This window comes from Pavona decussata, unplaced genomic scaffold (genome assembly GCF_977016875.1).
Source record: "Pavona decussata unplaced genomic scaffold, jaPavDecu1.1 SCAFFOLD_300, whole genome shotgun sequence".
NCBI lineage: Eukaryota > Metazoa > Cnidaria > Anthozoa > Scleractinia > Agariciidae > Pavona > Pavona decussata.
In genome coordinates this window covers 1,548,577-1,572,549 of record NW_028145697.1, presented here as the reverse complement: position 1 = coordinate 1,572,549, position 23,973 = coordinate 1,548,577, and the positions used below count along the sequence as shown (strand labels likewise).

General features: G+C 38.9%; 1 protein-coding gene across 2 annotated transcripts in view; it reads right to left on the bottom strand.

The window, feature by feature from the left end:
- The window catches only part of LOC146454547 (uncharacterized), a 76,124-nt gene extending 57,572 nt beyond the window's left edge, over window positions 1-18,552 (bottom strand). For both annotated transcript variants that reach the window (XM_085095329.1, XM_085095330.1), the window contains exons 1-7: window positions 18,454-18,552; window positions 16,317-16,710; window positions 11,119-11,417; window positions 8,262-8,408; window positions 7,316-7,441; window positions 5,417-5,858; window positions 536-930 (exon numbers count right to left, since the gene is read on the bottom strand). In XM_085095329.1, the coding sequence (XP_084951455.1) occupies window positions 536-930; window positions 5,417-5,858; window positions 7,316-7,441; window positions 8,262-8,408; window positions 11,119-11,417; window positions 16,317-16,710; window positions 18,454-18,541 (1,891 nt within the window). In that variant the 5' untranslated portion in view covers window positions 18,542-18,552. The remainder of the gene's footprint in view (window positions 1-535; window positions 931-5,416; window positions 5,859-7,315; window positions 7,442-8,261; window positions 8,409-11,118; window positions 11,418-16,316; window positions 16,711-18,453) is intronic.
- Window positions 18,553-23,973: the final 5,421 nt, after the last annotated feature.

Sequence of the window (23,973 nt, the reverse complement as noted above, 5' to 3'; positions counted from 1 at the left end):
AGGGATAGTATCACGCAAATTTATTGTCATCTCAAAACCCCACAATGTTGGTCTGTCAGCAGAAACAACGAAATAATTGTCAAGCTTGTTATAATTTATAACCCCAGTACAATAAAACTGTCGATTATTGCCTCTGGTCAGAGACTGAGTAGGACGGTATGGATTAAAACTTGAAAAATGTTAGGCTAATGTTTTTCAAGTGCACGCATTTTTGTTTCCAAAATTTATGCGCTAGAACAGATCACGAGTTGTTCCTTTCAAGAATTGAGTTGATTCCTTTCCTCTCGTCATAATGTAGAATTATTTGGCAGCTGATTGAAGGTCTTATTTCATCATTTTTAACAAAAGATATAAAAACCCATGATACTTCCCCTTTAACATTGCAACACGATCTGCGCGTATAGTAAGATTGGGCAGAAATGGTTACCGTGAACCTCTGCCACCTCCACTCAGGCTGAATAGGGTCAAATTTGGTTCATGAACGTTTAGCATCCTTGACAAAGGAAGTTAATCTGACAAATCAATTGTAAGTTACCTGGTGAGGGGACTGTTCCATCGTGTAAATGCATACCCGTTGGCTTCCGAATACCAGTGACAACGATTTCCTCTTTACGGCTGGTCAAATTAAAGCGTGAAATGCTATTGGTATTCCAGTCAGTCCAGTATAGCGATTGCTGATACAATATCAGGCCAAAGGGATGGATATCAGTAGTAGATGACAAAACGACTCTTCTGTTCCCGCCATTGAGGTCAGAAACCTCTATCTTGTCCAATTTAGCGTCAGCCCAGTACAGGAGGTTAGCGGTTTGGTCAATAGTGAGTCCATTTGGCCAGCCAAGGTTTCCTGACACAATGCTTCTCCTTGATGAGCCGTCCATGGCAGACTTTTCGATTCTAGCATTAGAACCCACATCGGTCCAATACATCATGCTTTAATAAAAAAACGAACATAATTTCAGAAAATTCATATTTCATGTGATTACTATTCACGGAAGGTCTCTTTAAGGTATGAACATAACATAGACTTATCCAAAAGGCGGATTGCAAAATCTCTATCCATTCCGGTTTAAATATATTGAGTTTTTATACCAAAAACTTTTGTCTGACTTGCTGTTTGTAAATGTTTGTACATATTATCTATCTATCTATATATATATTGAGACAAGAGAGGATGAGGTAAGAGAACACATCCCCCATACATGGGTTTCCTCCAAGGATAATTTTTTCAATCTAATATATCGCGTGGTCATACTGCGCAGCTATTTTAAGAATAACACCTGATTTGTCAGTTGTAATGACGTAATTAATATTTAAGGTTTTCGCGGCTTGCTGTTCTAATGTGACAAAAGGTAGGTATCACGTTCGTCGATGAATCTAAAAAAACGTTCTTCGTGTAGAAATGATTTCGCTATCGCCTTTTCGATTCAAAAATTGTATAGTATATTGATTTAGCTTTCCAGTGATGTAAGAATTCTAACCTAAAATAGAGTGAAGTTATGAATTTTCAAACATGCCATGGTAATAGAATAGAATAGAAACTTTATTAAAGGGACAGTATCATGATATTTTTAGTAACACATTGAAAATTGGAAAGAGGCTATTCGGTTGATAGCAGCCAAGATATAATGACAAAATTCCATTAAAAGACTATCAAAATGCAAAGAAACTATCCACAGATATTTTCACCGGTAGATGAAAATGGGGTGAGGGTGAGGGTGGGGGAGTCTCTGTCCCCAACCATACGGCTGAATGGCGGAACTCCACAAGAACTAAACTGGCTCCTCTTCTGTTTTGTATTCTTGTGAACAGAATGGCCTCTAACTGTACAAATAGAGTTAAGTATGTAGATGACGCCACCGTCATGGAATTTGTTCCCAGGCTCTCTCCTTCATATTTGAATTTTACTGTTTCGGATATTTACTCGTTTGCTTCCTCTAGGGGAATGGCTCTTAACGGTAAAAAATGCAAGGAAATGTGCATTAGCTTTTTGCAGTATTGCCCGTTTCCCCCAGCCCCTCTACTGGTTGGTAGCTCTCTTATAGAAAAGGTTTCCTGTTACAAGCTGTTAGGGGTTCACCTGTCCGATAACTTAACATGGAACGAGCATGTCAATCATATTGTAAAGAAAGGGAGTAAGCGGCTATATACAGTACGCGCCCTTAAGAAATGCGGACTAACTGATAGGCAACTTGTTCTTGTCTATTGTAGTATCATCAGGTCTGTTTTAGAGTATGCGAGTCCCGCTTGGGCTGGCCTCACGCAATACTTAAGAGATCAAATTGAGTCAATACAAAAGAGGGCGCTAAAAATTATCTTTTCTTCTCTATGCTATGAGGACGCGCTTAAGAAGTCAGGCTTAATATTGCTGTGCCAGAGGAGGGAGGATGCGTGTATAACATTTCTCAAGCGAAGTTACTCCTCTTCCGACCTGCTACGAAGCTTAGTGCCGAGAGTTGCGAACACAAGACCGTATGCCCTTAGAACAGGAGAATCTGTTTTTGTGGCTGCCTCCGCAAGAACTAACAGATTTTGGAAATTTTTGCACCATAAAATCCCAGAATCTTGTTTAAAATAGCGAAATGAGATACGTATTAACATTAACAGTTATATTTTTGTGTCCGATATATTTATACGTAATTAATGCCCCTCCTTGCAATTCAGTTTATACTGCAAAAAGGTTGAATAAACGATGATGATGATGATTATTATTATTATTATGACCAAGATAGAGAGGGGTTCAAATTTGAAAACGTCTTTGCACGGGACTTCTCGGCTTCTTAAATGATCACGGGCGCTAAACAAAAAAAATATATGAACATCAAGACCTTGTTAATATTTTAGCACAGCTCAAAATTTATAGCCAAATCGTTATATAAGTTCAGAAGTATTAAAACACATCTTACCTTCGCTTTCACATTCTCGTCTCTGAGTTTCTCACTGCTTTCAGGTCCTTTTCTTTTTCATCATTCCCGTTTTCACGAAATGAGAAAGCTTTTCTCGAATGCTCATTGTGCTCGATAGCAAAACACACTGTCAAACGCGATTACATCTTAAAAATTTCCTTCTAGCAATGACCTTCATGACATTTGATCCTCTGATCATTGACCGCGTGACCATAGGAGCATCTTGGTGTACACTGAACAATAAGCCGGATTTTTCATCTTTGGGAGTTAACTTCCACTTTTGAGCAAACTATGAGAACAACTTTTCTTTTGCTTTTTACACCAACATGGCGGCAAAGCAAACTACCTACAGATTGAAAATACTATCATGGGGCACGGGGTGTGTTCTTTTAGCTCATCCTCCCTTGATTGTAATGAAATGCTGGCAATGACTGACCGATCTATATGAATATAAATACTTATAAAAAGGTACGACGCGTGGCCAATATATAACCGTGAAGGAGTGCTTTCAAGAGATGATCGGTCGATTTTATAACGTTATTCGTCTGATCCATCCTCGCATACCTTGTTTCAATGGTGGTTATTTTAATTCAATTAGGATTCATAAAATGCCTTTGAAATTTTTTGGGAAGAAATTAACTTCGTAAAGGCTTTTTCAAGGCAATTTGTTGGATGTTTTCTTTCTGTGATAGTACCGATTAGAATCGGTAGAATCCAGCTGAACGTATGCATTCGAAGGTAATGCGCACGCACGCATTAGATATGAAGAGAACGTCGACGGTTGGCTGGCAATATTTTTTTCTTTTCTTCCGTGGCTTCATGGGACAGTTGGATCATTTCAGTAGTGTTTCAACGCACTCCATCGTATTTGGTCTATCTTGTAAGCGTATGTTTGCCGATAATATCAAACGTGTGTCGGTGATCGACTGATTAGTGTTAGCAAGTTTTCCTAAAGAATTTGTATCAGAGTATATATTTTTTTGGGAAGTGACATCTTTGAACAATCCAAATATCTTGTATTTTGCTAATCTGAGAGCGCTAGCCCTTCGTTGAGCGATAGAAATAATAAGTTGAATAGTGTGTGGGATAATGGTAAGCTTGTTTGCTGGTACTTTGCGTTTGCTAAAATTCCACAATTACTACAATTAGGTGAAACATTTCTGGGGTTGAACTTCTTCCATGACAAACAAGGTAATCTTTAAATAAGTTCTAGATGCGATATGGTCCCAAAAATATGCTACATGTGCAGCGACCTCATACAGCGAGTATACGTTCTTCATTTCAATGGAAAACCATTTTTGAAAGTTTGAAAGATTACATCATGTCGTAACTCAGCCCGATACAGCTCAAATGAGACGATGATGTCCCAGTGACGTGCAAACACGTCATTGACTCGATCTTCACAGGGCTAACTTAAATCCTCCATTACTTAACTTTTGATCAACAAAACCTGGAGAAATTTGGTTTGTACTCGTGACTAGCTCGTAGGTATTACAGCCATGAAGGCTCAAATAGGGTGCACCGAGCGCTAATATTGAGCTTCACACGAACTAAATATGTGGTAAAACATGGAAACTGATGCAATAAAAATCTACTTGAGTGTTCACGCCCATCTTAGTTACTTGAGACGTTGTTAAATGACAAGAGTTGAGAAAAAAAAATTATTGTGTCTACGTGGCTGTTTTTTTTTTCTTTCCCGTGCCATATGATTTAAAGACCACTAACTGTTTGTAACGGGACCTCAACAAAATAAAAGCAAAGGATCCTGTGGTAAAGGATCTAATCAGCAACAAATTGGAGAATTCGAACAAATAATACAAAAAGAGCAACTTGAAGACTGATTTCACCGTTACGGAAATATATGGAACGCAACATTTCGAAAGGCACGGCCTTTCTTTCTCAGGGTAACTAAAATACCCTAAGGAAGAGAGTAAAAAAATATTGGATTCTATTTATTTCCTTATTTTACCAAGAAATCAGCTTTTTTCTTTCATTTAAAATATAAATTATTGCTGCTATTATATCACCTTCTGAAGGTTTCCTCTTCGTATTTTCCGGTTTTGACAGACTACAACAGCCAACCTTCCAACCGACGCGCGGTAGCAAGACTTTATAGAGTGTATTAGTTTACTCATAAAAACCAGAACAAAAAATAGGCCCTGCACGCCCTGCACTTGTTTAAGGATTTATTTCCATTGGACCCGTTTCACCTGCAACTCCATTGTCTTTATGCCCAGGAGCATTGTTTTGTTCTTCGTTCTCTTGTTCTCTAAACCGAAACAGTGAGACACTACAAACGGTGCAGAGCGCTCCAAAACAAAACCAAAAATTTTAAAATACTTTAGGCTAATCAAGTTGAGTGCTGATTTATAAATACGTTAATTAAGTTGTGTACAAATTACATCAATGCCATGAATGTATGAGTATTGAAAAGACAGTGCGAACAAGAAATTAGCACAACTTGACAGAAAATGTGAATTTATTTTGGTTCTACTTGTCGTGTCTCAACTTACCCATTTCTCTCATCGAGTACAATTCCTCTCGGCTGGTCGAGTCCATCCTTGATCATCATTTTTCTTTTAGTCCCGTCAAGTCGAGCTACTTCAATACGACTAGTTCCCGCATCCGTCCAATAGATATTTCTTCCCACCTTGTCAATAGCTAGGCCGCTTGGTGCTTTTACGTTGCATTTAAACAATATCTTCCACCCACTACCATTAATGAAAACGCTAGCGATAAAACCATGTGCTACATCAGCCAAATACAGTCGATCTTTAACAGGGTCGAAGGCCAGGGCCATTGGACGTTGATTTCCAAACAGATGGATTAAGGATTGTGCCCTGAAATGGCTGGCATCCAATGAAATCATATATATTTGCGAACGTGGCTCAGGAGTCAATATAACATACCTGGACTTGACGTAGGCGTCAAGGAATAGAAGGAACTTCTTTATTTCTGCAAATTAAAAGTTTTATAAAAAAAGACACACTCAGCCTTGCCTAGACCAGTGTAAGGCACTGTTTTATACCCTTCTAATTTTATAAACACTAATTAGGTGTCGCAACAACTAGTTTGGATGCATCTTTGTTATTTCTGTCAACGTCTCGAAGATTTTCGTGAATCCGGTCACCTAGTCACCTTCCGATATTGTCCCACCAATCATCAGTGTAACTTTTTAAATAAATATTGAGCTTACAAAGCACGATTCTCTGTCATTCTTAAGTTTTAAAAACCGTTTTGATATGAAGGTGACGTGTAACCAATAACCACCACCGAAGTTTTGCTAAAGTTATAGTTTTGCCTGGTTGTTGAGAAGCCCCTTCCCCAACCTCCTCCACCCTCCCAACTTTCCATCTCAATGTCGTTCTGTAAAACTCCAAGAATCAAACAGGTTAATCATCATCATCATCATCATCATCATCATCATCATCATCATCATCATCATCATCAGCTCTATTTAAAAACGGATAGAAAGATCGGACCTTACATAAACGTACTCGAACAATGTATCTACCTACCTACCTAACTACCCAACTACGAAATAGTCAATCATGAAAATTAAACAAATAAAATGTTTACTTTCCATGAATGCCGTACATCAATATTAAAAGTAGAGCTTGATTTGAGTCCGTTAATTATATCTGCCAAATTAGTCTTGCGTGGGTCACCTTCACTGTCATGAAACGCACTTCTGTAGTATTGTTCGTTATCAAGGTTGAATTCATCCATGGCAGCATTGCGACATTTCTTGAACACTAAGCGACCACATCCTGTCTAGTTAGGGTTAATGAGTGTTAGCGACGTTACTGACATGGGGTAAGGAACGGTTAGAGGTTAGAGGCAAGGGGCTTAAAATTGACTGAAAATTGACTAAAGTTTTCAAAGCTCCTCCGGCTGCTCACTTGGGTTTTCGTGGCTCTCTGGGTAGGGTCTTTACAAACTTAAAACCCGACTTTTGCGTAAAAGGTGAACTATTTTCGTGTTTCTTCTATTGTAGATAACATTTCCAGGGAAGTATTTTATCCCTTTCAATTATAGTAGCTGAAACTCGGTCGACATGTTTAATTCCTTGTTGGCAAATCTTACCAGCAATTCTGGATATCGAATCTGAGCTAGTGCAATTAAATTGATCCTACTATTTTTTATATCTCTCTACTTTGAGTCATCATGGACAAAATTCGAGACTATTTTAATTCGATGGAAATGGATTGCAAGTTAGCACACACAAACACAAACAAATACGGCTATATTCTCAAAAAATTACTAAAATCTAATTGCATTTTCTTTTTCATAAAAAAATATCTTGCCTTTATCTTCACCTTGCTATTTTAGCAGCCTTTCTTGTCGGAGAAAGATAACTGGTTTTCATTTCTCCATTTTAAAGAAGCGTTTCCAACAAATAGTTTTCTTACCTTTTTCGCAAGTCCTCCCATCTTGTTTCAGTCGTAAGCCAACAGGACAGACACACTCATAACCAGAAGACGTCATCACGCAGAAATGGCTGCATCCTCCGTTGTTTTTCGCGCAAAGACTTGATTCTCGTATTAGGAAAAATAGTTTTGTAAGGATAATTGTCTATGCTAGCTCCTTTATGAATCAACACTAAATTGAGGAACATAGTACACATAGCCTAGAATTCAAATTTTAGAACTAAAGGGATTTTAATAATTGTACAAGTTCAATCTTGAGGTAGACTGGTTTGTTACTGTTGTTGATACACCAAACATGAACACTGGGGAAAAAAGGACGCAAGGCAGTCTTAGCGACTCGAAAGTATGCGTAATCGTTAACCTGTGAGCAGATTATCTTCTACACAATGGCCAATCTATTGACAGTAAAGAGATCCACAGAAACTATAAAGTAAGGCTGGTTCCACACAATCAAATCGGCCTTGATAGGTTTGCATTTGAGAAGTTTGATATTCTCTTGTGTTGGAAAGGTTATGGTCAAGAGGCGGTTTTATTTTATTTTATTATTTTTTCCCTTAAGAATGGAAATTTAAGCCTTTTCTTAAACAAACTATTGAGAAAATTTGAAAAAATTGAAATCATCATTGCATCCAAAATTTAAAAATTTTTTTAGCGTCGATATAATCTTCAATTTTTGATACTCACAATGCAAATTACACATAAACTTTTTTTTCCATGTTAAAGTCAACTCCCTTTATTGTGGACACCCTCGGGACTACGAGTTAGTGTCCTTAATAGCGAGAGTTCGTAATGGCGGGAGTATATTTCAGTCAAACGTCTGTAACTTATTTTTGCCGGGGATTTAGCAGCTGTCCGTATTATCGGGGTGTCCATAGTAACGAGGTGTCCGCAAGGTAAGAGTCGACTGTAGTATTCTACTTGGCCATACCTTGAGGTTGCCTCGAACTGTCGTACACAGCAACGCCCTTAGGGTAGCCTCTAATGCCGTAATCACTGATCACATTTCTCCCAGAGGTGACATCTATTTTGCGCAGATGGCCAATAGTGTCAAAACTTTTCCAAACCCGGAATCGCCCTTGGTACAAAAAAAAATTGTTTAGCTGCTCCTCTTTAGCCCTATTTAACATAGCTTGTATCTGTTCGTTCGTTCGTTCGTTCGTCCGTCCGTCCGTCTGTCCGTTCGTCCGTCCGTTCGTTATTCATTCATTCATTCATTCATTCATTCATTCATTCATTCATTCATTCATTCATTCATTCATTCATTCATTCATTCATTCATTCATTCATTCATTCATTCATTCATTTGGGGTGAGGAAGTGTACCCTCCACGGCCTTAATAAATTCAAGACCTATAAATTTATAACAATGAAAGATTGACGTTGCATCGGACATCTACACCTGTTTTATTTATAAATGGGAAGATATGTGGGTTCGGTCAAGATGGCCTGATATTGGCCAAGTTCTTTATGGGCGTTTCTGTGGACCAAAAAGACGTGGAGGTCTATAAAAAGGCAAAACGTTTAAAGGACGGGGCCAATATCAAATGGCCCGTAGCATTGGGTTTCTATTCAACATTCTACCGTGCGTTTCCCAGTATATTTTTGATGTGAATAATTTGCTATTTCTATTTCTCTGTTGACTTGAATCCCCATTTTCTCTTCAGCTTTGCCTCCCTGATGTGTTAGTGCCAACAGAAGTAATTTTCACTTTTTGTGTTTTGAGTCTTATTCTTTGCTGTTTTCCTTTTCAGGTTTATTAGTGTATATTTCTAACTTTCCGCTCAGTTATTTTGGTATGAGATAGTTACTGTTAATTTTGCATGTGATATATGAAACACGCTTTTAGCTGTTCCCATTAAGATACTCCCTATCAAAATGGAAATATGTTAGTGTCGTCGAATAATTTTACGGGAAAGCTGGTGCCAGGAAGCTCTCAATAAATACAATAACTGATGGTTTGCCATCTCACAGTGCACATAAAGACCGATAATAAAATGACTCGTCGTTTTGGTAATCTGAAATTTTCAAATCTGGTTCGGAAGCTAGACCATAAAGATGTTTTAACAGGCAGCTGACAGTCTTCCCACTAAAGTCCAATGATTTTCTATTGTAGCATAATTCAATTCGAGTCCTTTACTTTTGTCATAATCCGTCTGTCAATATAAACACAACTTTCCATTCCTGCCAAGGACTCTACTCTAGAAGACGTAGCAAAGTACTAGGTTTATAGAGAACTGTACTTCAGTCATGACCTCAACTACAGTGGATTCCGGTTAATACGGACACCAAGGGAACATGCTAGTTAGTGTCCGTATTATCAGGGTGTCCATATTAGCGGGCTCGCAGAAAAACGTCACGGACACATATTGTATCGATACAAAGGCTTTAGGAGGCTTGCAGCAGTTTGGACTTAGGGTGGAAGTTTTGAAATTACCATCTCGAGTACAAGATAAACTTCGATCTCCTTCATACTACATCATCATTTCAACATATGATCAAAGTTAATTTTCTCATCGGTCTCCAAGCAACAGCTGTTACCATAGCAACGGAAGCGCATAGCCTCTAAATTTTAAACATTGTCGATTATCTCGAAATCTAGTCGCTACTTTATGACGAAACTTTAGGGATTTAAACTACTCGATCTAGACAACTTGTAGGCGAAATTAGCAAAAAAATCTGTAAGAGCGTTTTCAAGTAAATAATGAGTTTTCAAGTAAATATTATGGGGTGATTTTATTTATTCCTGTATTTTTCACCAACATCTCTGGCAAAATAAAACTTGACACTTTGTCTTTTCTGTTTAAAGGTCTTTCCTTATAGCAAAACATTCTAAATTTATATTGAGCTTCATGGGTGTCTTCGATTTTAAGATATTTATGTTTAAAAACAGTTAAAATAAAGCGCAAATGAATGAAAAAGTTCCTACTTTGTAAAAATCGAGATATTTTTAAAATACCCCGACAGATTTTTCTGTTAAATTACAAGCGGTTAGAGTAAGAATACTTTCCGATATCAAGAACCGAAACTGGTGTTAGATAAGAAGGCTGAATCTTGGTCAAGTTTCAGTCATTATTCGCTTTCTCCGAACAAGAGTTTTATTTTGTTTGTCCCGGTCTATCCATTGCTATTCACGTGCTGTGAATATTTATATGATTACGTGAAGTCGAACTAAATAACAGCAGAATACAGTTTATGAAGTAGAATCCATATGAAAATTAGCCATGTGGAATTTTTCGTGTTGAGCCAATGACGTCAGTTCCTGTAATTTGAGCCTTAACTTCCGGAACAAGGCCAAGTAATGGCGGCCATGAAATCTCGAATAAAAAGCTAAAAAAAATAACAATACTTCCAATCGCCGTAAAGGATTGACATTTGGTAACATGAGTAAGAAGGTCATATTCTACACGAAAATGCAAAAAGATGGAAAATGAAATTTTCGTCCCAGGGGCACTTTAAGGCTAACAATTTCTTTTTCCTTTCCTGCATCTAAACCAAACGAAAAGCTGTTTCGCACTCTAGGATCTTCCAAGTGCCAGGGTCTTCCTTCCTCCATACATACGAAATACCACGTAAAGAAAACAACAACAAGAAAAAGAGAAAATGCAAATTCAGGCTATCATTGTCACATGACTTGTCAAGCTGGCAAATGACTCATGGAATTTCTGCGGGCTTGATGAAGTCTTCCAATGGCTAAAGGGCTCAGGGCAAGGTAAAAGACTCAACTCCCGTCAAGGAAGGGTGTTTAATTGCCCCGCACTCATAACATATGAAATGAAGTTTACTTACGCCAGAGAGTCTTCCTTTCCGAGAAACCAGTATAATACAAGAACGGAGGGATCAGGGCTACTCCAAAAGGATTCAAAACGGGAACCAACGAAATCGTTTTCCTGTTTCTTCCATCATAATCAACGGATTCTATTCTCCTCGTTCCTCCATCCACCCAATAGATACGTTGGTTTCTTGGGTCAATTTCAATGCCATTCGGAAATTTAAGATCTGAGGATACTATGGACTCTCTTTGATCCCCAATCAAGCTCGCCTTTTCTACTTTTGGCTGAGCACCCCGATCGGTCCAAAAAATTATCCTGAAAAAAAAAAATGGCATAAAAACTATTAGCAATTATTAATTATAGTGGTATTTAAATTAATCCTATGTAGACCGGAAGGTGGGCAGATTCTGCCCGCGGAGACTTTGAAACTGGATATATTTTTTCCAATACTCAAACAAACGCAATAAAAGGTTGTAAAATTTTCAGACGCTTCACTGGAAATAGTTTCATTTCATCATTTGTTATTCGTTAGTTTGATGTTGCCATGGCAACCAACTTTTAACACGTTGTTTTCATTTTTATTATTATTATTATTATTATTATTATTATTATTATTATTATTATTATTATTATTATTATTACAGTATGTTAACATCTGAATGCTAGATATAAAATAAAATAAAAAATAAACACACACACACACACACACACACACACACAAGGAGCAAGGCGGGAATCCGTGACTAGCCATGCGTATAAAGCTACAATAAAATCATGTAATAAACAAAGAAATCAATTAAAAATAATACTTAAAAAAGGTCTTAAAACTCTTGTATCGTCTGTTTCATCTAGCTATTAGCTTGATCCAATGGGTGTTTAAGCATCTTAATCTAGCACAAAACCTTGAAAGTTCTAGCAATGTTCAGGCTACTACTTAGGACAGACTTCTGCATCCGTCCAGAAGTAATTGTCACAGCCTTTAAATGCGGTTCTCTTTTGTTGTTTTGATCTCGTCGATAAAATCAGGCAAAGCTGTGGTATCAAGCTGTACAGGGTGTGCCCATTTGACACCAGTCAGGTACCATTCTGTCCACTGCCCGTGCACGATGTACAAAGAATGTACATCGTTGTGTTTTGTATTTTAATTCTCAAAATATTTTAATGAGTTTAGAGGCTGCTTGTAAAAATTTTTCACTAAAAAATCGCATCCTAAGATAAAGAGCTGGTAACAACTTTATTATCCATATCAGGGGAATTTAAGCTTGAAGTCGGAAGACGCAGACAAACTGCTGCAGAATAAAAATATAGACCTTTTTCATAAATGGCGGCCGATAAATTATTCTTTTGTTTTCATGAAAATTAGCCCTATTAGCCTCGTCAGCAAGTGCAAAATTCAAAAGAATTTTTACTCTGATATGAGGTTAGTAGGGTTAATTAACATACCGTAAAGTTCCGATAGTAACGACCCTTCGAAAGTAACGACCCCCCGAAAGTAACGTTAAAACTTTGTGGCTATTAATAAATCCCGAAAATAGCAAGCCCCCGAAAGTAACGACCCCCCCAAAAGTAGCGAGTCCCCAAAAAGTAAGCGAGACCACGCAAGTTTTTTTTTTTAATTACTTCATATAAATACCGAATGCCTCTATTGTTTTCCAATCCATAGTCAAATTATTAATGTACAGTACTAATATCTTCTTGCATGGACAAATATGACCACGATAAGGCACTTTACAACAACGGAAAGCATTAAGTCATCATTCGTCCTTGACATCACTGATAGCGTAAAGTGGAAACTAAACTGGTAGAATTTCGGAATAATTAGCAACAGGAACGTTTTTTCTTCAAATTAAATCTGAAAACTCTATATATACTGCAGTATAAAACCTATTGGTGTGTCATGGACTAAAAGCACTGAGTTTATCTTTCCTCCTCTGAGTCAGAGAAGAATTCGATTTTACATCGGCTGATTCATTCATGCGGTAGTCCGGTAGTCTCCCTCGCAGCCGTTTTTTGGGCTGTCACGCAACGCTCCCCCAAAAGAAGCAATTCGCAATTCTTGAGGGTACTCCATGAGCGAGCGCTTTGCCAACGTTCTGGTAAGTCCCGTGAAGCGTTTTGTTCAGGCTTTTGCTTGGATACTGCACGGATAACCTTACTTGCTGAGTTTCCACGAGGCTGTTTCCCTGTTTGCCGACGAACACGAAGGAGTTGAGGTCAATGGAGGCCGAAAGTCTTGTGTTGTGTCAACGTGCGGAAACACTCGATAATTCGGACCGATTTGCTGAATCGGTGATAGGAAGCCACAGACATAACTAAGCGGGTTCGAACCAGCTAGCAGTGGCTGAATGTCAAAAGAAGAAGCACAAGTGGTAGAAGGTCTGTTAGCCGCGCTAAATTCGAGTGTTCTCGACGCCTTCGCTCGGTTTGCGGTTGATGGCAATCATCGATCCTCTTATTTCTTCCTGATCTCCATCTGTAGGTCGAATCAAGCGTTTAGCCCTTGGCTTAGCTTGAAAGGCGTCTTGGATTTCTTTTCTAGCTTCTTCTACTTTCTCAGTAGCTCGCTGAAACTTAAACAGCCGCTTATAGCACAATGTCTTGCAAACAAACAATTTAGTGTTCGCGTCGTTAGCGTAGCAGTTGCATGTTAAGCGTCAATTTTATGATTTCAGCGAAATTGTGAGAAGTTTTGCCGAAAATATATACTTTGTCTTTACCAGGGCACAACGATGAACATGTGAAACATTTTGAGCTCTCATCAACAATTTTTTTCGGTGTCTCCTCCGCCATGATCAAAAACACGAGCTAGATTATCTGCCACAACCACATTTTCGCGCGAAATCTTACGTCATTTAGATTTTCTGGCATGTGATTGGTCTGTTCTAAAGACCGCAAACAAACCGCAAGGACAATGAGAAAGGAATTCAGTTCGGATGTCAGCAGCCGCTTCTTTTGGGGGGAGCGTTGCGTGACAGCCCAAAAAACGGCTGCGAGGGAGACTAGTAGTCCGGTAGACCATCGATGTTTATTTCACTGTCCCTGCTACCAGAAGTGGGTAGTGGTCTTAATTCTGTCTGTTGTTTGAGCTTTGCGCGAAACATATAATTTTTCATTTCGGAGAAAAGAGCTAGCGCTAGCTTGTTTCATGGTTTTTGTTCCCCGAAAATAGCGACCCCCCGAAAGTAACGACTCTCCGAAAGTAACGAGCCCCAAACGCTGCTAATTCCGAAAGTAACGAGGGTCGCTACTATCGGAACTTTACGGTATATTGAAAAGAATAATAAATTGGTTGTGAATTTTGTTGGGTGTCCTGCGCGCTCGGTCTCATTGCGTGACAAACGTGAACGTCTCATCTCACAAAAGACTCTGCTTGTGTGCATCTTCGGGCTGCAAAATTTCTTCATCTGCGACTATAAATAATTGAATCATCGTCCTTAATCGTACAATCGAGTTACCTTATTTGCTATAGCTGCGTGGAGACTCAAATATGGTTGAATCTGTCAGGAGCTATAATGTTTTATGCAGGAGTCATACGTATGGTTGTTGATTACAGATTGTGTGATTTGGTAAACATGGTCGAAGGGAAGATAACAGTTTGGAAGAGACAGTGGCGATGAAAAGCTATCTACAGCCACTGGTTTTGCAAGGTAAGCTTGTAATGTTGACTTTCTAATCAAATAAGCTGATAAGATCTGCTTGGAATATTGGCTTCGATAACAGATACTCTAATTAGATTATTTGGTTTGTTGACTTGCATTGAGTTTGTGATTTTCACGACATAGAGCGTGCTTTTTCGTGAAGAAGTTAAGAGCCCCAGACTAATTTTTATATCCTTGAAAAGAAGACCATTTTGTGCGTGTGACGACATGTACAAGAGGAAAACTTGCCCAGACAGGGGACGCTAAAGATCGCCGAGGATCGCGTAGGCCTCGGACGTTTTGTGACACGCGTGACTAGTACTTTTCCCAGGCTTTTACAGGTAGAAATTTAAGAAGCTTGAGAGCCCGGTCCTTAGCTTTCCAGGCTCTTGTTTCTGAGAGTTTGGGTGTAACATCAGACAATATCCCTTAGCTGATGTTTATAATTCTCATCATCTCTCTGCTTGACAATGGTTGGATATAGTTCATAAACTATATTGTTAGAAGAAACGTTTGAAGAACTAAACGAACCATAGCTCAGTTCTCTGCTCAAGAAAGGGGGACAAGCGCATATAATCTCTTGGATATTGCTGAGTTGAAAGATCCACTGATGATCGCTTAATGACTGTTTCCATGGAAACAGTGAGTTTTGTTTTCCTCGATCCTGGATGTTTTCCTTGGCTCAGCCTTACTCCCTTGGGAGTCGTTGGGACCAGTCACTAGCGCCTTATTGTAAACTATCTTAAGGCAGGGGTAAACCTGAAAGCTGTTTCCATGCCGCTTAAAATCGGTTTAGTGGAAATATCTCGTTCACGTTTCAAGCAATCCAAAAACTCTGCTTATCCCGTAAATCTATGTTGTTGGGTGTTTTGTGAACTTTTAGGTGAATTTTGGGTACATTTGGGAGGAGAAGGATTGGTAAAATGTAGAGAAATAAGAAATATTGAAGATTTAGTGAAGTTTTAAAATTAGAATTTGTAGATAATAATTATTAGACGGATACCAAGTTATCAACTGTCTGTTGGTTTTTTAATAATCATTTTCGTTCTTTTATCTCTTCTTCAAACCACTTAAAATTCCATTCAAATTCACGTTTACCCCCACCTTAATAGGAAGCGTTCAGAGCAGTGCAGTATGTGTTTTTATCACATAAGCTATTGAAATGTCTTGTGAGGTTTTTGTTGGCAGGTTAATTACGTCTGATATTTTAACAAAGAATAAACAAAATTTAAAGCACTGTTTTACTGTTTAATAAACCAGTTAACTAAAAAAAAAAAACTGTAACATGATTTTTTTGCAGCCATGCCTCCCGGGAGAGGGGAGGATATAACTATGCGGGATAGGGATATACCTCGACTACAGAAGTCGAAAAAAAGGCCAGTATTAGTTTGAAAGACACAAATGGCGTCAAAACGTAAGAACATCAGTCACGCTACTTGCCTGCGGCTCGCAGCTTATTTATTTCTTTTTTAACCACGTTTTGACGTCATCAGTGTTCGTTATTAGAGTACAGACGCACGGCAAAGATTAAAACTATTTGTTAACTTAAAATTAGTAATAGGCTTCATCTGTTTACCCGACGTCTGGATCCACGGCTATATCAATGGGTTGATCAATCCCCTTTTTCAGCAAAGTCCTTTGGTTATTCCCTGCCAAGTCTGATACTGATATTGTACCGTGCGACGTATCAGTCCAGTACAACTGTTGTCTCCTCCATTCCACTGCCAATCCCTCGCAAACACCAATATTATTGACGACAGTCGTCGCATCCGATCCGTCAATACCAGAACGTTTAATTGTTTTTTCCACCACATCGCTCCAATATATGTAGCCCAAGCCAAAATGGACGTCAATAGCCCATGCTCTTGTTAACCCAGAGACTACAGAATGTTCATCTGCCGTTTTCAAGTCGAGGGCTACGATATCAGTTATGTTTGAAAACAGGAGGCACGGAGGGGTGCACATCGCGGCTACAATAATCACAAGAAGAAAAAAGATATTTGTTTCTTAGGTCCCTGACAAAATTATTAAAGGACCACGCTCAGCCAGTGTCCCTTGCGTGCCTTTGTTATTGTTAACATTTGGGGCCTTTCGTAGGAGTCCGTTGTAAGTGTCAACAACGCATGCGTGATTATTAGTTTCGCAGTCGCTGAAGACGGCTGAAACCTTTTAAGGTTTTTAAAACTGCTGCACGAGAAAATTTCTCAGTTGCTTTAATTCCCTATTTTCAGTCCTTTTTAGTCCGTTGTTTCTTTCCAAAACATTTCTTGTGTTAAGGAGCCATTATTTTGACTTTGTTTTGGGGTGTTTTGGCTGTATTGCGCAAATGTGACCTACTCAAAGATAAATGAGTTCAATATGCTTCTGCTTAGGCCCATTGAAAACTTAATTTCGATACAAGTCGGAGAAGAGAGCGGAAAACACCGAATACCAAACGTTGGACTATCCCAGAAAATTTCGAAAAGAAGAAAAGTCAACTTTAAGTCGAAACTGCGATGACGAAATAATTCAACGGAGTCGCATAATTGTCTGTACTACAGAAAAAAACCGTTGATGGAGTGCTCGTATCTTGGTGGAGCGTGATTCTTTAACGAGATCTTTCTACAATTTAATACAAGTGTAATATCTAGGAAAAAAGTTTCGAAGAACTAAATTAGCCGTATTTAGCATGGCGGGAGGGGATAGGGGTTCAAAGTAACGCCGATCGCGAACACCACCAAACCTTGACAATTTTTATTGGAGTAAAAAATTTGTGTAACAGTTCATTGCTCACTTGACTAGGTAATTTCATACTAAAATATATATATATTTTTATAGTGGAACTGACTCAGCTACCCGAAGCTAGTTTACAGGCATTCCACTAAGAAATAATGGCAAACAAATAATAGTCAAATTAAACATACTGTAACAGGTTAAAAATAGGCCTTGTCACGGTTTTCGACGCCATTTTGACAAGTGGGCAAATACGTCTTGAAATAGCAGTGTTTGTATGAAAATCCGATGTCAAATGATTGTCATAAAACATCGCTTCTGAAAAATTCATGAATTGGAAACTTTAATTAGGCACTATGCAAAGGATTTTACAGAAAATAACTGAGGAATGTAGCGGTGCTAGAAAGCATCTGGTTGCGTTTTGACATTTCCATACATTTGTCTGTATAGCGAACCAGCAGTGAATTAAAGTTTCCAAACATAGTTCGCGGGAAAAAAAAAACAGGGAAATGTATGGAAAGTTCAAAACGCAACTTGACGCTTTCTGGCACAGCTACATCCCTCAATTTTTTTTTCTTGAAATCCTTTTCCTTGTGCAAAAGTTTCCAATTTATGAATTTTTCAGAAGCAATGTTGTAGGAAAATTATTTGACATCGGATTTCCATACAAACACTGTTATTTCAAGACGTGTTTGCCTACTCGTCAAAATGGCGTAAGGCCTATCCCAACTGGCAGGAGGCAAACCAACTGCCTCAGTATACAAGCGTGGCCGAGGACGGGGCTTGAACCAGGGACCCCCGCATTTCAAGTAATCTGATTTTTTTCTTTTATCCTTATGACAAAATTTAATTACGTCCATGTAACGTTCACATTTTATACTATTTTTGAGTTTCTTTATCAATAGGTGATAGGTTTCTAGTACATTTGGACGGTTTCTGTGGTCGGGAAAATCGAGAAATCCAAGCTATGTAATTTCTCTTGTATTCAATTATTTATTTACCTGCGTACACATGCATCGTTTTTTCTTGCAGAAACGGTAAAGCAAACAGCGTAAACAGAAACTTGAGTAGTCTCTCAATAGAATCCATTTTCACACAAAGCTCCTGTTTGAAGAAATAATATTTAAGAAAGTTAAAGACATATTCGGAATGTATTACCTAAGTAAATGCCACTGAATTTTGGAAAAAATGTAATATTAATGACTTAGTACAGTGGAATCCCGGTTTTACGATCGTCGATCTAACGATATTCCCAATTTAACGATCAACATTCTGTGTCCCGGCAAAAGTTATTTATAAATCGGGAGTTCGTTTACAATGATATCCCAATTTAACGATATGATTTTGCTGTCCCCTTTCCATATCGTAAAATCGAGGTTCCACTGTAGTATATACCACGCAAGAGAATAGTACTGATTGGCTAGCTCGGAGGTGATTAGCCAAGTACTATTCACCTCCGAGCAGCCGAAGAGGAACAAGATGGCTTTCCGTTTTGCCACGGTTACTTAAGAGGAAATTATTTCGATAAACGAGGCGGCTGTTAAAAAAAATACATAATGGCAACAAAGTTTGGTTTGACGGCAGTAAATGGTAAGTACAATCCCTTGTTTACGAAAACTGCCGAGCACTAAAATTACAATGAAAACAATGAAACATCTAATATTTTTCAGCATGATTTCATGAACAAGACGAATTTCACAGAAAAATTGAAGAAATGACATTGTAGAAACTAAACAAGTGTCCAAGAACGTTTTATTTGTCTGCAAGAAAGCGAGACGCAGGCGCGTAGCTAAGGTTTCGATAGGGGTGTTCGTTGAGCCCCAAATCTTGCTGAGCGCCGGAGGCGCTCTAACTAGGGGGGTCCGGGGACATGCTCCCCCGGAAATTTTTGAAAATCTAGGTTCTTAGAAATCTCATTTCCTGCATTTTGAGACGCATATAAGGCAAATCACAACTTTGTTTTACAGCAGCTTTTTAAGCTATATACATCATTTCGACGGCATAATTGTTTCAACTTAAACAAGAAAGTTCAATGTAAATTCCGCGCCCTGTCAAGCTCTAAAAGCTATTCGATCTGCTGATGGTCATACACCAAGCTGGTAAACTGCATCATTCTCGGGTGTAGGCCTTCAAACAAATTGACTATCTCATCAAGATTGACAAGCATATCATATTTGATATGCATTAGAGCCAGAGCGGACAGCCTACTCTCTCCCATGGTACACCTCATGTAGTTGTTCAACCTCCTCATTGTGCTTATGGAACGTTCACATTCACAAGTGGTGACTGGAAGGGTGGCAGCAATTTTTAGGAGCATGTACAGGTTGGGAAAGTCGTCGGGAACACATGTTTTTAGTGACGAAGCACACGAATCAGCAACGCTTCGTCCGTCCCGAAACAAAATTTTCCACCTCTGGAATTCGGAGGAAAAGAGTTGTGGAGAGAGTACTTTCTATGGCTTTTTCGGGCAGATGCGGTTTTACCGCAAAAATGAAACGTCATTAAAATTTTGATTCTCCAACGGTTCTTGACAATTTTTATTTTTACTGAGGATAAGACATAAGGCCTAAAGAACGGGTTTATATCTCTATTTTTCTTTGGTTGATCTATTTCGATCACAGGAACTTTATTTAAAAGTTTTTTTTCCGCCATTATTGATCTTCAAAGGGGGTTCGTTCAAACCCCTCGAACCCCCCCTCCTACGCGCCTGAGACGGAACTTTCTACAATAAGAAATCGCTTGCTGCGTGGCACGGGAGATTTTAAAATGTCATACCATTTTTCGGTATATTGTCAGAAATAAAATAATTTTTTGGTCCACTAGTTATTGAGCTTGTGTGGTATATACTAAAACAATTTTTCACCTCATTGTCGGTGAAAGTGATGGATATTTACTTCGGTGAATAATTGTTTACTATTGCTCATCAAATTTGATGTTATCTTGGCAATCACGTTTTAACAGCCAGTGTTTTCTTCCAAATCGGAAAAGGGTTTAATTAATTGCAGAGGGCGCAGGAGTATTTTAAATTTGACCCTTATTCCAGCAAAATTTATATTCACCAAGTGGTTGCAGCGCTGGCGCAAATCAAATTTGTTGATACATGACTGTGACCGAAAAAAATGCCATGATAATCTTGTTACACGTGAAAGGTTTTCCGAAAGACAGAAGGCGGCAATGGTCGTGAAGGTCGTGAAGATCGTGAACAAAAGCGAAGTCTTTCGAACGAGGCACGTAGCGCCGAGATGAAACTGACTGCCACATGCATGAGTCGTTCGATGTGGTCCATAGCGCGTGGCGCGCCTTTTACTCCATGCTGAGACTTAGCTATTTAGATTCAAAACATCAGCTGATCGCCACCTGCTGCAGTGCATGAAAGGTCATTGACTCGAGTATTTCCTAAAAACAAAAAGATAATTGCCACAAGAATCTATTGCTGCTTACAAGACTGGCATCAAACTGCTTTAGACTTTTGCACCCAAAAGAAAAGGAGATGTTAATTTCCAAAACCACAAAAACTGGTAGTTAGGGTGCTGAAAATTACTACAAAAAAGACAGTCAGGACCAATGAGTAGAGCTCGATTATCAAGGCAAGAGAAATCGAGAAATCGAGCCTAAGCTGTCTTATCGCATTAATTTTATGAAGCCACAGTTGTTTAAAGAGCGAATAACTTTATCCACTGGATAGGCCAATCCACCAAATAAAAAACACTATCCACCGAATGATCCAGTGGATAAAAGTCGTTGCACAAACAACAGTGCCATATCCACCCGGTAAGCCGCTACTTGGTCCGTTGCCATGGGGAAAATCTGTGACGTAGTGCCGAGAAACAGGCCCAATCTGTAAATACAAGGGCTGTTGGTTTTCCTGGTTTGCTTCTTCCTTAAAATAGTAAATGATTTTTTTTCAGACGCACGGGAACAGAATACAGCAATGGAGCTAACCTGTCAAGTACCGGCCTTATGTAAAAATCCGCCGAACGCCCTTTAAGGACTGAGCCCAAGTCAAAATTCCAGGCAGGGGTGATACATGCCATATCTCCGATTTGGATGAATGTTGGCCAGATTAAAGTATGCAACCAAGAACTCTAATACACTGAGCAGGCCACCCTTGCGAAAAATTCCTTGGACGTTAAACCGCGCCTGACTCACGTTTACTATTGAAAAATAATCAACATACAAACATTTTCTGTCTCCAAATCGAAGGTGAAAACGTAAGTGATTAAATGGTCCGTGTGAAGCACCAGGTATTCTTTTAAACAAATGTATTGTTTTCCCCTGTATTTCATTTATACATATAAACAGCAAAACATTGAAAAACGTGCGAGTATCGATTGCAAACCTTATCGGCAGCGCTATTTTTATTCTGGTTATGTAATGTCAGTAAGTGTAAGATTAAGACAGAACGAGAAAGAGATAAAATGCTTTCCTAAATGAAAAATTTTAGTAAAAATTGGCAATGAAACCTTTAATTGTTTGGTGAAGTGGCTTTCCAGTAGCGTTTAGGCATCGGTTCGACAAAATGATGTGATGTGTGTTTAACCCTTTCACTGCCAAATTTCTTGGTCTCTCTGGACAATTATCGCGGTGTAGATGACCAAAACGGATTTAGTTGTCCTATATGAAGATCTCCTTTGAAATGCTCGCTGCTCTGCAATGACGAGGACTCAAGTTTTTTTGTGATGTCACCTATTTGAACCCTTGTTGTTTTGCTCGCGAGCACAAACACATTCTAATCGGTAAGTTGTTGGTTTATAAGTGTACTTTCGGGCCATTTTGCACTGCAGAAGCTCCCAGGCTGGCATCATAAAGCTGGAATCGAATGGAGAGTAGAGGCAATCCTCTGAAAGAATCCAGAGGTGAGAGATGATTTCATAGCGACTGGGACGCCAAAAGTGTTCGTATCGAGTCATGGTGGCTCACGAGTGAAGTTGTCTCTCTGACCGTTCTGTGGGTGGATTCTCGGACTTACCTAGGCAATTTGGGGGAGATTTGACTTGCAAAGAAAACGATGTGTGCGATATTTTGCTAGTAGGACCGGGTGGCTCGACACTTATAAAAAAACTACTGAATTAAGATGGCGGGACCTCCATTTCGTCGTTGTATCGAAATTACCCAGAATGCAACTCGGACGGCAAAGAGGAAATCACGGGCTTTGAAAAGTGGCTCGAATCAAATGGCTGATGTTCGAACAGCTGTACGCGTGAGAGGCAAAATTGGAGATAAATGCTTAGTCATGAAGGAATTTTGGTTTTAAAATGAGATTTTGAATTAAAAAATTGGAAGCAAAGATGTGTGTTTTTCAGCTTTGTCGATGCCGCAGAAAACGGGCATTTTTGGTTTTGCTTGAAAATAAACGTTGATATGGAACGGCAAACGGAAGATAAACTCAGTTTATTTCCTCTTAAAGCCTAAAACACTTACTAATTAACACTATTAGTAGACCATAATAACCAGATTTCTGGATTTGAGAACGTGGCCAATCTTGAAAGTGGTAGCCTCTAAAACGGCGACATTAGTCGCCTTTAGCGGAGAAAGGGTTAAGCTTATCAATGACCTTTCATCCTCGCATTGTGGTTCTACAATCTGTCAAACAAAGCGTGATTTCTTCACCAGGAACTCTCCAATTTCTACCGTTTAAGGACGGTGCCTACTAATATGGAAGTATTTTTGTGCGGTTTATGACTATGTGGGAAAAGCATATCTTAGGGAGGCCTATTGGAATCCAAAACGAAAATTGGGGGTAGCCACGCATTTTTCAGAGATAATTAAGCAACAATATCTCTAAAAAGCGCCAAAATATGAAACAATATATGGGAATTTTTCCTAAATTGAAGCTTAATTATCTCTGAAAAATGCATGGTTACCCCCAATTTTCTTTCGAGATACCAAAAGCGTTTGCTGAGTTCTGCTTTCTCCGCATAGTTTTGAGCCGCGCAAAAATATTCCTGTATTAGCAGGCACCACCCATAGGAAACCCGAGTATCTCGAGATGCGCAGAACGTATGCGCAGTAACAATAGTAGGCACCGTCCTTAAACTGTCGAGTACTCCTTACCGTTTACCGCTTCAAAGGGGTTGATTTCTTTCTGAAAGCAGTATATTTGAGTCTAAAACATATAAACAATATGGCCACCAATTTGAAACTGAGAAGCCTTTCTTTTGACTTGTGGCTATGTGACGTCACACAGATAGAGATGGGTTGATCCCCTCCCCCTTCTGACATACGCACAGATAATGGTTCTGATTGGTCCGTTTTTATTGTAGACAATGAGAACAATAGAGGACAAAAAAAATATCCCCTCTAGGAGAGAGCAGAATTTAATTGACAGGTTCAATTAATTTGTTCATTGCTATTTGTGACTACTAGGAAGAAAAAAAAAAAGAGGGCATCCCGTGTAATTATTTGTCGCACTGCTGTAGATTTTCACCCCTGCTTCGATCATTTATTAGAAGTACCGCTGATTAAGTTCCTGGGCTCATGTTCCGTCACGCATTCACATGTGAACGAATGCTGCCATCGAG